Below are 19001 nucleotides of genomic sequence, written 5' to 3'. Positions count from 1 at the left end.
AAACCATAAAATAAAACAAAATCAAATAATTAAACTTTTTACCTAAATATTTTTTCATCTTTTTCAGGTTAATCTAAAAGATAAAATAAAATTAAAAAAAGAAATCTTGACAAGTATTTTTTTTTTTTCATCTGCACAGTCCTGTTTTAAATGTTCTCACGGTGAAAAATTGTAAAACAAAAAATGTACACTTGACTCTTATAATTATTAACAAGTACACGAGTGAATTTTATTTATGCAAGCAAATTTGATCATACAGGTCAAATAAGCCACTTCTAGCTGTTGGCACATGGATGTACAAAACAGATTTCCTTTAAAGCCTGTGGTTGAGCATCTGTAGTGAAAGTACAAAAGACTAATACAAGGAGGAAGCTGAAAGCATTTTTTTTCTCATCATTACAGAGTAAGTCATGTTGGTACGAGAATCAGCTTCAAGACATGATTGAAAGCTCATCACAAACTAAATAGACAGAACTCAAAGACTACGGTCTAATATCAGAAGGATAAGATGCAGTGAGCGTGGGAGGTTCATTACTGCACATATAAACAAAGGGTTGATCCATCAAGACGCTCTAAATTACAAAAATAAAGAAGGAAATAAACTTTTGAGTCAATAAGACTATATTAAGGAATCTCCATGCCACAAAAAAACATCCACAGTAAATTCACAGTCTTTACTAACAGTACAGTTATCCAACTTTCAGTTGAACACCAAAGCGGTTACATCTAGAGAGCACAGAAAAAGTCAAGTCAGTGCATGAAACGGGTTGGGAGAGGCTGTTAAAAAAAAAGCAGGCAATGAAGTGACAGGCTGTTTCTGCAGCCGTATGGCGAAATGTGTAGGCAACACAGTTACTGTCATAAAACACAAATAAAATCTGTGACACACACGTTAATCACATTTTATTAATCCACCAAGATTACAGCAGAAACTTCTCAGCTTCAGGCTCATTCTTTTTAGATCAGATTGATATAGACTGGATAGGTTTCTTTTTAATTTTCTTTAAACAGAAGTGCAAAAACATAAAGATCATCTTTGATGTCACCATATTTACAGTGCAGAGTTTTACTTAAACACAAGATTAGTATTCATAATTCTCTGCTTTCCGAAAATAGATTTAAATGACAATTAAATTTAACTTGGCTCATTCCCCCTTTATATTAATGATAATTTATGTTTAGCAGAGATTTCTTTGCATCGATTTGGTTCTTTATATTTAGTTGGTTTGCTACTTCATAATGAAAACAAACTGAATAGTTGTTAATTGTGAAAGTGTGTCTTAATCCCTGGGAATTCTGACAAAATTAGCATTTTTTTAAGGTGTGAGATGCAAAATATTTTCAAAAACTAAGCACTCATTCATTTAAAACACTCTTACACATGAAATCTCCACACACACACACACACACTACATGAGAAATGTGCTTAAAAACCCTTTAAAGCCCCTGTTGACCCCCTCAGAAATCAATGAAAAAGAAATAAATTATGAATGAGCAAAATTACCAAATAAAAACAAAAGATTTATACACAAACTCTAATAAAACTTAAAAAAGCTGAAATATTACTGCTACTTCTGGTTCTACAAACTACACTAAAACTACAATCAGCACTAAACGACTCGTATTCAAGAATAATACAACTGCCATGACGATGATTAGAAAAACCCATCCACGAGAGAGGTAAAGGGGCTTTTTTTTTTCATTTGAGATGCTGCTTGTGATGAAGGAGCTTTGTGAGAAGCTCCCCCAGACCACATTGTCACATGACGCACCGGTTAGGTCAGCAGTGCCGAGGGCCCTAGGCGCCATCCGCCCCCCCTCAGGAGGGGATGGTAGAGAGAGACAGAGAGAAAGCAAGAGGAGAGGCGGGGGGTGGGGGGAGAGGCCGGAGTGGCAGGGCCAGGCCTGGCGCTGGACTCTATGTGTACGCGTTGAGGCGCTCCTTGGAGCGAGTGGAGTGGATGTCATGAAGCTCCTGCTCCTCTTTGGACTTGATGTCCTCGTACTTCTGCATGCGGCAGGCGTCCTTCACGTAGGCCCAGTTGGCAGACAGAACCATCAAGTAGTGGATCTGTGAGGAAAATGGAGAAATGCAAAATAAACAAGAGAAATAAATTAATTTGACACTGTTCACAATATAGAAGCCATTTTCTTAAATTGTGTGATGGTGCAACCTGAATTTATTACACCTTTTAGATGGAATACCATTAGTTTACTGTACAAGATAAGAAGACGTTACTGTAGATCTGAAGTCGAATCAGGATGATGATGATGAGGGTTTCGGACAGATGCAAAACTGTCACTTTACTCTGTACTGTAAGTGGTAGCATAGAGTAAAGGATAGACAGGTAACTAAGGAGGTGTGGTAGGTGAAGGTACTAAAGAAGCTGAGGATCGGCAACATGACAGAAAGGCAAATGTTACATATGAAGAAGTTTCATAGGAACCTGTTTAAGTGCGAGGTCTTTTTCTTGTGACCTGACAGATTTTTCTATGAGCTTGTATACCATTGTCATGTGATTACTCTTTTTTTACTGTTATTTGATTCCAAGAACATTTTTAGTTGAAATATTTGTTATTAAAGTACACAGCTCAACAAGGAGAAGCAGAGAGGGTCAAAATAGAAAACATGGAGTGCTGAAAGATGGAGATTTTGCCACCTTGTTACTGTGACGTTTGTTATTATTAATTTGGTGGTCCACCAGGTGGCAGCATGATGCCAGTCCATGCCTTGAACCATGACGTTACCATGGTAGCAGAGATTATAATGAATGTTTTGTGCTTTAATAAGACAGCTTCTCCTGTCGGTCTGACTCCTGCACCGCTCGACCTTTCTAAGATCCAGACGGCTCCTTCAGATTTACACGTTTGGATTCAGTTGCTCCCTTTTGTCTGTGTTCCCGTTAAGGATTCTTGGCCGTGTTTGTGTGGTTCAGAACTACCAGCATTGGTTGGAGGTTCTGCTGTGGTTTCTGTTTGGCAGAGAAACAATCGGAGGAGGCATTGAGTCCAGCCACAGTTCGCGCCATCGGTTTCTGTCTAGCAACCACTTTCTGCTTCTCAGAAAATGGCTTCGCACAAATTACTGAGCGATGTTTGCAACAATCTCTGAGCCTTTCTTTTCCCTGTTTCCATGACAACAGCATGACATGCCCGCCGCCTCCAAAAGAGGGAGGGAGACGAACCCTGTCTCTTTCACTGCACCAAAATGTCTTCTTTCCTCTGTCTACCTCTTTTATCTCCCAGGGAATCACAAGAAGAAACAACAAAATGTCACCAGTTTCCCAGCGTTTTCCCTCAGTTTCCTGCAGCTAATCAGAGGAATTCACATTCTTCTTTAAACAAATGAGATCGTGCACAAGCCAGAGCTGTTGTATTCTGCTGGTATCTCTAAGAGTTCTGCGTTTGGGAGATGTTGAGGTACATTTGAAATAATGATTTCATTTTGCTGTTGGTGGCTCACCATTGCAATAACGGCGGCTCCTGCTCCAGCGAGGGCACAGATGAAGAGGTGGAACGTCATATCCAGCTGCATGGAGAAACAAATCACACCATCCTAATCACTGACGCAGTACTGGCTGGTTTTAGTTGCAACATTCAGATGAGAAAGAATTACAAAGAAATAGCCATTACAATATCAGTTAATTCTGCCTCCATCCATAAAAATGGAGGCAGAATAAACACCAACTGGTGCATAATTTTGAAGTAAATGTTTTATTAAGCTTTTTAACTAAATATATAAAAATGTCTGGTGTTCATTTGTATTTACCCCACAAATGTATGTTGATAGCTGCAAATCTTGAGTGTTATTCTCAGTGGGAGGTCATGTGGTTTGATTTGCGCAATATCCTGCTGTAAACATCAATGTACTGTGTTTCCCTGAAAGTAAGACAGTGTCTTACTCTCTTTTTATTCCCGAAAGCCCCACTATGTCTTACTTTCGGGGTATGTCTTATATTGGAAAAAAATTGTCGAATTTTTTTGTTTTAACCATAAAATTAACATTTATTAACAACCTGAACAGTATTGTATTACGGTATTTTAAGCAGGAGGCGGCAGTGACAAGTGCAGGGGACGGCGCGGTGACGTATGGAGAGGGGGACGGTGCGGACGTGGGCAGGAGGCGGCGCGCAGCTAGATGAGAGAGAGGCGGCAATACCCCCGTGTTTCCCCGAAAGTAAGACAGACATCTGTCTTACTTTCGGGGTACAGCTTATATTAGCCGACCCCCCTGAAACCTCCGATACGTCTTACAATCGGGGAAACACGGTAGCTTTAGCCCCAACCTGCCTGCTGCGTTCTACTCATCTGTTTTATGTAGGTATCAAAACGGATGCCTACATAACCTCCATTATATATGTATAGGTTTGGTTCTGCGTACGTGCTTCAAAGAGTGCAATAAATAACATTTTCTGTCACTGAATCTTTTACCTCAGTAGATCCACACATCCTGTAGAACTTCTCTGATCCAGCACACACAGTTTTTGCTTCAGCAAGCGGGACAATGCCTGCAATAAGCAGTTACAGTTTTATTGTCAGGTGAGTTTTTCTTTTTTTACCCGAGCACAGAAACAATCCGCAAAATGTAGAAACGGCTTCCATAAAACAGTTCTCATATGAACAAGAGACGCAGAGACAAGTTCTCATCGTCTCTGTGGTGGCAAATTGTTGTTGACACTCAATCGCTGTGTGAGAGCCTGTTGGTGGTTAATGGGCTGGAATATATGGCACTAATTCTACTATCATAAGCATAATCTCATTTGAAAACATTAACAGCACTTCAGACAAACCTGGCTTTGATGTATCACAATTTCAGAGTTGAATATTGGCTTTCATATAAGTTCACTTCATATAAGTGCAGCCACTAGTTAGCTATAGATTTTTCTGACCTAGAGCAGCTGTTCTGGGTGCATGATCTACACATGAACTTAAGAAGTTGTGAAAGGACAGGGTAAAGAATCGGATGAAAAAGCTGTTACCGTATTGACGCGGGTCGAGGCACAGCGAAGCCCCCTCCAGCACAGTGTCGTTTTGGCAAATATTCCAGATGTTGAAATATATAAAGACAGGAATGGAGGTGAAAGCTGTCACTCCGAGCCAGGCCAGCATGAAGATGTAGGTCAGCATGATGAACTGAAAATAAACACAGGAAACCAGATAACTACTGAAAAGAATGACATCTTAGTAAAATCATAAATGTGAGGTAAATATTGCTTTTTCCTGGTCACATTTTCAAAACTTCTGCAGCAGGTAGTACTGGTTTCTTTATGCTCTGGCTGCTGGATTTCTGTTGTTTCCCCACTTTTGATTGCGTAGAGAATCAGAATGCTGATGTGGAGGTAAAGGCACTTATAGATAATTGCTGATGTTGAGCACAGATACAAGACGTATGGAGGAAAAACCCAAGTGTTGCACAACTTTACCCAAAAATAGATGATCATAACGTAACTCATGATTCAAACAAAAACAGAACTTAAACAGTCTTGTCCTGTGTGACCTTGTTGTCCAAGCCTTCTTAATAAAATTTATTTAGTCTCCAATCTCAGTTCCTCCCTTCCTCAGCTGAATGATCTTCTGGGGAGGAGTCGTCATGAGGGACTGATCAGCCAATCAGAAGCGGACATGGGTTAATATGAGTGCCAAGATCTACAAATAATAGTGTTATTTTAAAAACGTCAAAATTAACAAAGCATTCTGAACATTTTAAGCATAAGGTGGTTTGCAGGTCATATGCTGGAAATCTATTAATGACATTTGCAGAAATAAATTCTTTTGGATTTGAAAAAGTTTGTTTCTGTAACAGTTTTTAAAAAATGTTAATATTACACTTAATACATTTGCTTATATGTTTAATCTTCTATTAATTTAGATAATTTGAGTGAATTGAAAGGTTGGCTAATTCAGGATTTTTTTAATTTAAATGCTTATATTTGATGGTCTTTACACTTTGTGTAAAGGCGTTAAAAGCCTTTGGTCTCTCCTGTTGACCTCCAGGGTCTTAAGAAGCAGCTTAGCTTCATTTTTCTATTTCTGTCAAATATCTATTTGGTGATGCTAATAAGTTTATTTAAACCATAGCTTACTTTCTTTATTATATTATCTTTTAAGTTACTATGTCTTGACAGATATTGACAGGAAATCTGCAAGCACTGGTTATTTTTAATCACTTTAATTTGAATGTTTGTAGTTTAAGACGTGACAGTATGATATCAAGAAATTATAACCAAGAGACAATGTTAATACAATACCAGTCTGCTGTGTTCCTTAGTTTGTTCACTAATATTCTCCATCAAACCCCTCAGGCCTTGAGAGTTTAAACTCTGTGTACGGTGAAGCGTGCAGACTCATACCCAAGCGCTGACACAGCGTCCACAGGTGGTGATCTTGAAGTCTCCATACAGATCCTTAATGGCTCCACTGGTGAAGAATCCCTCCACCATCAGCAGGATGCCGTAGACGAAGAAAGCCGAAGCAATGCCATAGATCACATATTTGATTATGTCAATCCTGCAGAGTAAATATAGAAAACCATTTTGTTCTTCAAATTACTCTGCAATATAGAAATTCACAATAACTTCACACAAAGAAAAAATGGAGCAATAAACACAAACTTACACATTCTCCAGCAATATGAGAATCTGATTTGCGGGATTAGTTTTATCCTCATTTTCACTGTGAACAGTTTCTCTTTGCAAACGATGTTTTTCACTCACATGGTGAAGACGTCCAGCGCGTCCACTGGGCTCCTCACAACCTCAAAGTAGTTCTGGAGGATGGTGACGGTGCCCGACAGGGCTTCGTGCCCGCAGCCGCAGAACAGGGCCACGCCCGCATACAGCAGGATGGTAGCTACCAGGGACGGGTACGGGATGCCGCCCAGGCATTTGATGCAACACTCCAAGCATCCTGGAAACACAGCCAGGTTCCTCGGTTAGTTGACTGAGTCGGAGCAAAATTCAAGAAGACTTTTCACGCCGGGAGACACGACTTTCCCGTCTGCAGGATTTTAAATAATTCAGCCCAACATCACAAATGAGGAAACTCCATCAGAAGGTTGTACCAGTGTTTCAGTTCACTGGTGGAGAATCTGCAGCATTCAGAGGAGAGTTGAGCAGCAGATATCCATGCATGGAAAAGACACTTCCAAGACTAAATCTGAGAATCGTTTTCTATGGTTTAGAAATAATAATTTTTATTAGGACAACGAGGAGCCTGGTAAACGAGATTTGGACAGACTGCTTTCTGAATTAGGATTGACACCATAGCTCAAATCAGAATAAGTCTAATAGTGACAAGAGATGAAAATTATGACAGTTTAACACTTACACACATGCACAATCACGCACGCACACACATCATTTGTGTATGTTTAGCTGTGTAGTTCCTATTCTGTTCTATTCTATTCTATTCTATCCTACATATGTTAAGCCAAGAAGGAGACATTTAATGTCCACTTCTATTTCATATTTATTACTACATTCACATTATTCTCAGTTATCCTCTGCAATATTAAAGGCCTAAAAATAATTGAATGTAATGTTTGTTTTGCAATTCTGGAAAAAGAAAATAAAGAGAAATGTTTGATTCTTCCTCATTTCATTTTCTAAAACATAATCTGCATTTCTGTTAAATTAAAAAGAGTCCTACTTGCATTTACATGATATCCACTCAGAAAATCTTTGCAACATTTTTTGGCTTTTAGACGCTTATGGTTCAAATTTAAAAATTTGGACCTGTGGTTCTTTAACTGGGTCCAGTTTACATGCCAAGCAAAATGTCTTTTGTTTGATTATCCATTGTTTAAAAATGATTATTAGGCAAACGTTTTACCTTGGAATATGAATTGAAAATGCAACAATTACTTTGCAGTTTAAAGACTCCAGACCTATATTCATGCTAAGAGTTGCCCAACCCTGTGGGCAATGCTGACATTTTATATTGGATGAAATCCCTTCCTGAGATTTACATAGAGATCATGACCTTTAACCCTGTTCTTTTGCCAGTCTCACCCCCAGAGGACCTGTGGGTGACCAGGGACTGGTTGGCTGCGGTTCCAGTTTGGAGGAGTCCGTCTTCGTCCCTGAGAGGCTGGGACTGTAAACGCTGATGTATGCAGCTGTCATATGAATTGGTTAGATTTATGAGTCACCGCCGTGTCTTTGGGTGTTTGTTTGTGTTTCTGAGTCAGTCATTTTTCAGACAGACAGCAGCAGAAGCTAAACCTATTCCCTGTGCTGCAGCAGAATAAGCCTTGCAAGGCACTGCAGCAAATAAACCAGCAGACATTTTAATAACACAAACAAAGGCTGCTGCATGCTCATTGGCTTTATGATCAATGGTTAAATGTGCATGCAATTATTTGTTGGGAAAGAAAATCTAATTGTGTTATTGTAATATAGCACAGATAAAAAAAAGGATGAAATTCAGATTCAGCTTCAGATGTTAGCAGCAGTAACAGTCACCATCTCTCTCAGAATAACATCTCTGCTCCTCAACTCTGCTTCTGATTCTCATGGTAGACCTGAGTGGAATACTGAGTAGCTGATCCGCCTGCCAGGCTGTGCTGAGCATTCAGACGGTTGGTAGGGCTCCAGCCTCTCCCAGGGTTCATTATCTGCATCCTCACCCACTGCTGTGCTGTGGAATGTGTTTTCAGACACACTCTTTAATTTTTAACCATTTTATCTGGGCGCGCAGAGAATGTTTGCTTTTCCCAACACCTTGTGCAAGTTATTTTTTCTTTACCCCAGAATCAATCTGCGACTGTTTTCAACAACATGAAAGTCCAGTGCACTTAGCTTCTGCATTGTTCTTGGTTTGTTGTTTGAATGGTTTTGGACTAAATGAGCAGGATTTTGATGCATAAATGCCTGCTCTGAATATTTTAGTTGAGGAAAATAAATCCTTGCCAACACCACAGCATGTCCGTCGGACTTTTCTGAGTGTCTAAAGGAGTTTGGTTGTCCGGTTTGCAAGCATTTTGTGGATCCAAAGAAGACTTTATGTGGCAGTCTGTATTGCCTGGAAGCACAAACCAGTCTTTACATACACAGAGGATGAGTGGTGTCTGCACAAAGTGATTCTCCTTGTGTTAACAGAAATGGAGAGAAGAAGTGATTCTACCAGCCATTCAGCATGCAGTGGATCAGTCTGCAGGTTCTTTAAAGTTTTGAAGCCAGGGTTCTCAATGTGAATAAGCTGAACTGCTTCTTCCAGGTTGAGGAATTCAAGTACCTTGTTGACTTATTCACCAGCGATCGTCAACCAGAGACAGACGGATTGGAGTTTCTCTGCAGTAAAGCAGGCGCAGCTCCTTTGGGTTGTGATAACGAAAGAGTTGAAAAAAATTACAAAACTCTCGATTCAGTGCAACATCTGCAATCCAGCCTTCTCTGATAACGATGTTGACCAAATCGAGGAGATCTCGGACAAACATAGCTATACTTCCTCCTTCTATCCTGATCAGGATTTCTTCTGGATGCTTTTGAAGACTATAGGAATATTCAACTGGGAGCAAATGATAGAGCAGATCCAGAACCCACTGGAAGAACTTTTGTCATTTTTAGCTGTAAGAAAACAGAAGTCTTATTTTTATTTGATAGAAAATGTGTTTGAAAGCTTTAATGTGAGAACAGTTTCAGTCATGAGAGACATTTATCTCCATTTTTTGGAAATATTGGTCTGTCTTGTGTCTGAAGGATGTGGAGAAGCTTGTCTAGGTATCCAGTGGCAGGTAAAATGACGTGGCAAGAGGTTTTAGCGAGGTAGCGATGCTGGACCTCCCGGGTTGAACCTTAGTGGAATGGCAATAAAGTCTAGGTCTAAGAATGTTTTTAAAAAAAACTTAACCAAGACTAGGTTTTTCTGGGACTTAAGACTAAACCTATAATTACATATTTATGGTGAATTAATATTTAATTTGAACGCTATTAGTCGCTTCTGGCTTTACTGAGGGGGGCAATAGCCTCCCCACCCCCGAGTCCCTGTAGATCCGCCCCTGTCCCTACCGGACTTTTTCTTTCTAACACAATTTTCCTGTTGGTGGCATTATGTTGTTATTTCTGCTCATCTTAAACTTGCCTCAAACATCAGATTGTTTGAAAATCCTCCAGGACAGATGGTGAGTTTGCCACCTCTCTCCTCTCAGTCTCATGACCGGATTTATTGACCCAATGGTGACTCACATGAAGCGTGATAGATGCAGCCAATCACATTTGCTGTCCTGTCATCAGAGATTCACCAAAGCAGACATTAAATGTACAAACATCTTATAGGTTTCCTGTCTTACAGGTGGAGCAAAAACATGTTTCTGGTAATAATCTCTTTATTTTAGACTTTTTTTTCTCACCTATTCAAGTCATAGCTGTGATTTTTCTCGTTCAGCGTTGATTAAAAAAACAAGACTGTGTCTCTTTATACACTTTGAAGACGTGCCGATGAGATGTGTTGCTGCAGCCATGCAGAGACGATTTCAACATGATGGGGAAAGAGCGCTCGTATAAAAGATTTATGGCCTGGCCTCAATTGATGTTTATTACTTTTGCATTATTTACATTCCTGCACACAGATTACACCAAGTCAAAAATCGTTCTCTCCTTCTGGCTTAATGTTGCTCATTTTCATCTGAAGCATAATCGAGTCAATTATCAATAATTCATACGGAGGAAAAACAGAAGTCTTGATTATTTTTGCTTATTAAGCTATAATTAAAATAGCCTGTTGTGCATTAGTGAGAGGACATGTTTCCATGGAAACAGCAGAGTGGAGGTACAGGGTTGGATGAGCGCAGTGTGTGCATTAGTGAGTGGCTGTAACATGAGTGATGTTTTATTGATTCTCTGCTTTTAATTTTGTGGAACGGAGACACTTTGGATTCACTAAGTACTGAAATATAAAGACAGAATGACCATTTGATTCCCCGATAGAAATATATGAATATATATGTTGAATGAGTGCAGCGATGAATAAATGATACAGAGAAACAAGATTTTGTTCTCCGTAACTCTTTGCTAAGCTTAACTGACCCAAAGTTTGGGCCGATGAAGGATGAGGTGGAGCTGCTGGGTGCTTGATCCATAATTTAGTTGAGTCGCACAATACAACCGCATGGAAGCCTCTCGCATGACTTATTCATGCTTTTTGCTTAGCCATGGTAAAAATAAAATATCCCATGCTATACTAGGGGTCAAGGAAGGTACAGTATATCTGAAAATATGTCAAAACATTTTTGTGTTAAGTATTTTCTGTGAACTTTAAGAATTTTGTCCTGTTTTTGTTGCAGATTGCCTTTACTGTGTATTGCTCAATCAGCTTAAAATGTTCAAAATAAAAAGGATTTTAACATTTTAATTATTTAAACAAAGAACTCTGTGGGATTTGCATAATGCATCCTTACATAATAAAACCTCTCCAAAAAACACAAACAGGTGTAAAAAGTGAATGTGACCCCAAAACACCACGGCCCAATCAGCAGAAGGCGTCTGTTTAATACAAAGAGAAAGGATCACCGCCGCCCCCCAACCACCTCGCACCTCCCACCGCTGCTCCATCTGTCAGTGTCATATCCAGCAGGCAAAAGAAACACACACACCCTCAGATCCTCAGTGACCCAGTCAACTTTTCAGTGCTTAAAATGCTCAGAGCTAAATGACGTCTAGCAGAGGGAAGACGGCTCAGGATGATGTTGGGCTTCATTAACGGAGGATTTACTGCTTCGCTGTGGCATCGAAATGTTGAACACATTGAGGATAATGCATCATTTTACATCAGTTATTGTAAATGTTTCATTTCTTACTCAAGAAATTATAAGTTGAATTTGAGATAAAACCTGAAATTCACAGCAGCATGAATAAAAATATTTAGTTTATCCACAGAAGTCTACATTTGACTCCTGATTAGTCTCATCTAGAAAGTCAACATTTTTAAATTCATTACACTGACCATCATTTGTTGAAGCCTTTTTGGAAACCTATAATCCAGTGTGCCGTGTTCAGGCACCTTCTTTTCTGTCACGGTTTTAAGCAGATTTTGGCCATTAAGTGTGAAATCGCACAGCATTAAGTGACACAAAGAATGATTAGGGTCATGGCTAAAGTTCACAGTGTGAGGTGTGAAGAGGAAAACATGAGTTTGGGTGTTATTCATTCATCATTTCATGAGACCAGGCTGCTTAATTATGGAGAACTTATGAAACTTTCAACACCATTTGGGTAAATAATGCTTGCAGTCATGCATTTGTACTTCCTTATACCTGCAAAAGTGAAAGTACAATCCAATATCTATAAATACTGTACAGTATAAGAAGCTGTCAAAATCAATCAGATAAAAGGATGTGAGATGTGTTAATTTTGTTATTAATATCTTCATCTTGAAAACTAAAATTAGACTAAACTTTCTAATATTAGGTCAGTGTTAGAAGATCTTTTGACCTTTGCTGTGCACCAAACAACCAAACACCTGCACATTTCACCTCATTTAATTGCCTTCTTCCAACTCCCTGTAAAATATCCGTTATGGACCGTCGGTCTAGTCAAAGATCCTTCCTGTCCCAGCGGAAGGTTTTTTTTACTTTTTTTAAAAAAGCATTCAGAAGCTTGAATGTGAAAACATTTATCTGCCATTGTTGGTCATTTCAGTCTCTCTTGAGTCTGAAGAATGTGGTAGAAAAAAAATCGGTCATATTAACAACCATCTAATATAAATGCAATCACACTTTACACCGATCTGCCTCTGATTGGTTGCTGAGTCCTTCATGGCGTCTCGTCCAGGAAGACACATTCTGCTCAGCTTCCTTCACGGAGCTTTTTAAAGTTTGTCACCCATTTCCAAATCCAAAGTGAGGAATCTGAGAGAGTTCAGTTTCTCCTGCCATCTGAGTGACCTCCCAGCAGACAGGACTGCTGCTGCTGCAGCAGAAAAACCCGCTGAAAGGAAAGGAGGAGTCAGATTCCCCGAGATGAAACACAAAACATGCAGGAAGAGAAATCACCGTAAATAGACACACAGTAGACACTGTTTTCCTCTTCAGGTCTGAGAAGCTGTCATGAAGGTGCTTCTGCAACTTTTCATATCTCCTCCCCTTTTTTCTGACCCCAATATTGTAGATAGTTAAGATATTAGATGTTATTTTCAAAGTTCAGTTCCTTCATGTTAAAAGTCAGATGACTTCTGTTACAAAACTTTAAAATCCTTTCCTTTATCCTTTTTGTTTCTTTTCAAACTCATATTTAGGATATGAGTCTCAATTGTCAGATTAAAAGTACTTTTTGAAAATAACAACCTTTAAGCAGGTATTAAACATATTTTTTTATTAAGCTCACATTCCTGTTTTTAAACATTTTTGTTATTGGTCTGATGTTCTAAATTTTTTAAATATGTTTTCATTAGCTGTAAATGTAAAGTCATTACCCCTTAAGAGAAATAAAGGTGCTAAAACATCACTTTGTATAACTTAAATAATGTGTTTCACTTGGTGATGAAGTTATTGAAATAAATTGACTTTTCAATAATACTCCAATTTGTTCAGTGTGGCTGTAGGAACGTTAGATTAATACATAAACCTTTATCTGAGAAACGTGCATAATCCAGTAACTTCTTTAAATCTAAGGTGAATTTCAACAAGAGTTTAAAGACTAAAAATATGAATAATCTTCTTTACTTTATTATAGGTTGTTTCCTCTTCAAGTTCTCTAATCTAAAAACATATTTTATCAGAGAAAATTCAGAAATTTGTGGGGTTTCTTCTTCATAGTAACAATGCTCCTTGGCAACATGTTTTATTCCTTTGGAAATGAGGAATATTTTGTGTTTTTTACTTCTTTGTGCTGCATTTGTTTGAAAAATACATTTGGAGGTCATACAGCAGAGTAGAAAATCCAGTAGAAGAATGAGACGTTGTCCCACAACAGTGTGTGACCAGGCCTGGTTATAGGCTCTCATGGTTGTGTTTGGTTCTCCCATGTATTTCTGAAGTTTCAGTATGTTTAGTTCCTTCAGATTTCCTGAGATCTCGGTAATATCAGATTAAATCGTCTGCTGGAGAAGAACTGACAAGGTTTTCATGGGAACAACTCACTTACTCAACTCTGCTGCTCAACTAAAAGGTGCTTTTACCTCACAAATGTAGCACCATCTGAGGCGAAATGAAAAGGAATGCAGCTACTTGCCAGGTCTTTAATTAATTGATTACAACTAATTGCATTTTAATCAAACCTTTTATTCACAAATTAAGCAACATTTTCAATTCAGAAACACTTTTTGCTGCTAAATTACTAAAGATTGTATTGCTTTTAATCAGATATTTATTTTATTCAACCGTGAGACTGGTGCAAAGTACTTCTCTACACATTCAGCTTCCCAGTGTTTAGGAAACCCTGATCATTCCTGGAGCTTCTTTAGTGGACGGGAGACGCTGACGTTAGCGGTGGGGACGTGTGTGCTGCTGCTACATGTTTAGCATTGAGATGCTTTTTTATGCTTGAATAGCTGCACTGATAGGCTAACTCCTTTTAGCACAACTTGAACACAATAGTCTTTTCCAGTGTTCCATCAGACCAGCTTAGAAGCAGAAATGAACCCCAGTGGGTCTAGAGAAGTGGTTTGTCATCTATCACTGTTGTTAGAGTGTCAGATTTACAGGTGTACCAAAAACACACCAATGTAAAGATGTCATACCTTTACATAGGGGGAAAAATTGAATAATTGCATTTAAATTGCATTTAGGTTCAAATCTATGTAACTAGCAGAAATAAATCTGGTTAGAAATGTGAAGTCGGGTAACCTGAATGTCTTCAGTTTGAAAAATCAAATCTGATCCTACTAGATCAGTGGTTCTTAACCTGGGTTTCATCGAACCCCAGGGGTTCGGTGAGTCGGTCTCAGGATTTCGGCGGAGCCTCTGCCGCGGAGGTAAAGACACACTTGTGTAAAGTCGTAATGACGCGCCCCGCTTTGCCGTCACTTCCTGCTGAGGATCACGTTACATTGCTTAGCCAATCAGTGCTGCGGAGGAGCACAGGTTGAAGGAGCTCCACTCTCAGCATGGATTTGAACTTGTGTCTTTAATTACTTCAGCAAAACTCACCGTTTTTACCATAGACATTAATATTATAATATTAATGTCTATGGTTTTTACCAAATTCTATAATCTAAATCTGCTCCTTAGTCGCATCTTTTCGGGGTTGCTACTGCCTCCAGTGGCGTGGGGTGGTAACACAACTAATATAATTACATTACTAAATCAGAATACCTCCAAGTATTTTGTGTTTCGGCGGGGAGGGGGGGATAAGAAGGGTTCGGTGAATGCCCATATGAAACTGGGGGGTTCGGTACCTCAAAAAAGGTTAAGAACCGCTGTACTAGAACAATGCACTTAACAGAGGAGAGAAAACAGGACCATTAGCAGAGAATACCTAATCATGTTTGTTTGGCTATGATTAGTTTGCACCACAATGCATCCAATCAGACCTGATTGCTGGTGCTCGTTATCAGAGGAGTTATGTGTGGGGGGCAGGGAGGTGGTGGGTCGGTTTGCAGAGTTAAGGGGAAAGGAGGGCGGGGGGCGGGGGGATGGTGGATCTGTGTCTGTCAGTGTGAGGGTGTAACATGCTTGTCTCGTTGCTTTCCTTGCTCCGTTTTATGCCGCTCCCCCTCTCGCTGCACACCATTTCTCCTGTAGCGAGCGGCAAGCGCTCTTTTGCTTTCCTGCTCCCCCATCTCCTCTGCGCATGTTTAATCAACCAGTATGGTTGCCATGCCAACCCCAGCGCGAAATCTGAGAATAGAGCGAGTACTTCAGAGCCATGACCCACTTTACTGTATGTCAACAAATTCAGTGGGACAATAGTGAATGAGACCCACTACACACACGAGCCCTCAGGGCCAAGGGGCCGATGAGGGCCAGGTCCAAAGGCCCGGCGAACAATTTCCTCTTTTACTCCTCAGAGATACAAGAGTCTGAGAAAAACTGCATGCCTGATAGACTGGGGGCGAAGCGATGAATGTAAAAAGAAAAAAGAAAAACACCAGAGATTTGCATGAAATGAACTCACTATCAAGAAAGAAGGAATGTAGGAATTTCATGAGAAAGCTGCAGAGCAAAACCTTTATCTGACCAGCAACTTAAGCTTTACTAAAGCATACTACTGATTATTATACTACAGCAATATTACAATCATGTTTATTACCACCATTAGATGTTGAATTACAGGATTTACAGTACAATCAGTTGTTTTGGCGCAATAAGAAGTCGTCATGATGTTTTCAGAGAAAAGTCTCAAAAAAGGTGAAAGGAACAATTGGAGGAAGTCCCCTGACTTCTCCAGGGCCGGACAGGTTAGGACTCCAAACAATGAGACAGGGAGGAGCACAGCGAGGACACAAGACTCATGTTTTATAACACAGCCAAAACTGGATAAATTCTGCTGCTGCACCCTGACCTGACCTCAGTTTGGTCAGGGTCCTCACTGCTGCACAGACTAACAGTCTGAACATTTGGCAGAAATAAAGCTTTATTGGATTTATGGATGTTCCACAAATCCTCAGATAACATGATGCTGAAGTCTCTTCAAGAGATGTTATTTATAAATCTAAAATCCTTTGACTTTACAAATCAGGATGGATCAGTTTGTGCTTATTTAAACATATTCTAACTAAATAAAAAATGCTGTTTTAGTGCTTAACATCAAACTGAGCTAAACGCTTCAGAGCCTGATACTCTAAAACGTCTGTTAGATAAGATGAAAACAACTTACTAAAAATGATCATTAATATTGTATTACATTGTATATTAAATAAAAATATACATAATTGAAACATGTAGTTCTAGAATAATTAAAAATGAGTTTAAAAATAATTTTATGTTTTTTAAAGTAAAAATTACATTTAAAATTACCTTATTTACTGAGCCGTAATCACAATTTATACATCTTTACATGTTTTTCAACTTAAAAACATGAAAGCCACTTACTCAATGACTCTATTGAGGATTTAAAAAGAAGGATTTTTTGTTATAAGTCACTTAATCAGTTGTTATCTGAAAATAAATAAATTCATTTTTGTTTGTTTAAGTATAAATATCCTTTAGAAAAAGAATAAGAAATAAAATCTGTGCAATCATTTTACTTACTCGATTTTCTGTTTATCTTTCATATTAAGACCTGGAAAACCAACTGTAAAGTTTTGAAACTATTTCAATTAAAACCACCCGTTGTTCAGAATAATGATAAAGCCATTCTCTAATAATAGAGGAACATATGTCTGGATGTAACCCGAGGTTTCAAACTTGTATACCATACTGAGTATAGTTGTGTTAAAAAATGAAAAACATAATTTGGATCAGAACATCAAGTTTTGATTTTCCATATGGCGTCTGTGATGGATTCGCAAGATTAGCAAGTTTCCCTTTTTCTGGATTTATAAAAAACTTTGATCATGGACTAAAGAGAGTTGAAGGGAGATTTCGGGGTTACAGGCATTGATTGGAGTGGATTTCCATCTGAATCAGCTTCGTGCTTTGGGTGTAACGGTGAGCAAAGAAGCCAATTAACTGTGAGACATGCGGCAGAAATGTGCAGACAGGAGGTTGTTGTTGCCATTTTGTTGAAAAACAAAGAAGTGGCAGAAACAGGAAATTAAAAAGACCACTGGAGTCTCTTTTACAAGATGAAAATTAAAACTTATGAAGGAAGTGATGCAGTTTTGTTTTCAGAAAGAGGAGAGAGATGAGAAGATTGCGAAGATTGTTGTATTGAAAACAGTTTGAGTTTGATGCAAGATTAAAATTGAAACATTCTTAAAATTCTGTGAACCTTTCAAAAGTATAGCTAAACTCCAGGATAAAATGACATGTTTTGTTTGTTTGGTAGAGTCTCTATTTTAGGCTGATAAAAATATCAATAAGGTCCTTGAAACGTATCTGATGCCAAGTAAGAATCCTCATCAAACCTCAGAAGCAGAAGGACAAGCTGCGCCTTGTGGAGCAGCTTCTTGGCTCAGGCTGGGCTAACAGGTGGACTTTTCTCTGTTTTTCCATTGAGCATCAATCAGCACACTGACTGGGTACATTTCCAAAACTTCACTTTGGGTTATTTGTGAACAGTTTTACTCCTCATGTTGTCATTTTTAAGGGGTTCTTTGGAAAACTAATCATCTTAGCCTCGTGTTTGTGTTTCAGAAAGGTTGTGGCTTTGCTTCCCTGTGGCGTCTGGCCACTTTCATGTTGTCGGCCAGCAGCTCAATGAGCAGAACCCACCTGGTGCATCTGACTCATAATCTGAGATTTGCAGCCTCAGAAGAGGAAGACAGAAGGGAATTAGCGGGCAGTGAGTGCACTCAGTGACACCCGCAACAAGAAATTAAAAACATGTTTTAGAAATTGATTTTCTCTTTGTGTGGGAAACTTCTTTTAAAATAGTCAAAGATCCATGTGATCCGATACTTTCAGACTCCATCTCTTGTGGCTCAGCAGCAAAGTGTGGCTCTTGTTTGTAAGTGAGTTATGATTGTTACAGTGGATTACAGGATTTTACAGAAAGATGGGCGTGAAATCAAAGAGGACAGCCTCAGTCTTCATCTCGCCTCTTCAGTGAAGTCATTCTGATCATGTGGCCTCTTCAAAGAGGATCTGCTTTAACATCAGATGCATCAAGTTTCTGTCTAATATTAAACCAGAGGCTTATTTAGCTAATGTTTGAAAGCTGCTTTAAGTTGATATAGTAGTTAAGGATATTAAAAACTGGATATTAAAAACTTTTAATCCCTTTTTGTCTTCAAGCTTTCAAGGAGTTTTGTTTTAGCAAACAACTAATCATCGAACAGGCTGCACAGTGGTGCAGTTGGTAGAGCTGTTGCCTTGCAGCAAGAAGGTTCTGGGTTTGAATCCTGGCCCCGGTCTTTCTGCATGGAGTCTCCATGTTCTCCCTGTGCATGGTGGGTTTTCTCCGGGTACTCCGGTTTCCTCCCACAGTCCAAAAACATGACTGTCAGGTTAATTGGCCTCTCCA

General features: G+C 39.1%; 1 protein-coding gene across 1 annotated transcript in view; it reads right to left on the bottom strand.

The window, feature by feature from the left end:
• Window positions 1-204: 204 nt before the first annotated feature.
• The window catches only part of gpm6aa (glycoprotein M6Aa), a 21172-nt gene continuing 2375 nt past the window's right edge, over window positions 205-19001 (bottom strand). Inside the window, exons 2-7 of the mRNA XM_008421042.2 lie at window positions 6714-6906; window positions 6351-6507; window positions 4980-5133; window positions 4432-4508; window positions 3464-3529; window positions 205-2071 (exon numbers count right to left, since the gene is read on the bottom strand). Of these exons, the coding sequence (XP_008419264.1) occupies window positions 1919-2071; window positions 3464-3529; window positions 4432-4508; window positions 4980-5133; window positions 6351-6507; window positions 6714-6906 (800 nt within the window). The 3' untranslated portion in view covers window positions 205-1918. The remainder of the gene's footprint in view (window positions 2072-3463; window positions 3530-4431; window positions 4509-4979; window positions 5134-6350; window positions 6508-6713; window positions 6907-19001) is intronic.

This window comes from Poecilia reticulata, linkage group LG10 (assembly GCF_000633615.1).
Source record: "Poecilia reticulata strain Guanapo linkage group LG10, Guppy_female_1.0+MT, whole genome shotgun sequence".
Classification (NCBI taxonomy): domain Eukaryota; kingdom Metazoa; phylum Chordata; class Actinopteri; order Cyprinodontiformes; family Poeciliidae; genus Poecilia; species Poecilia reticulata.
This window is presented reverse-complemented; position numbering and strand designations above follow the sequence as displayed.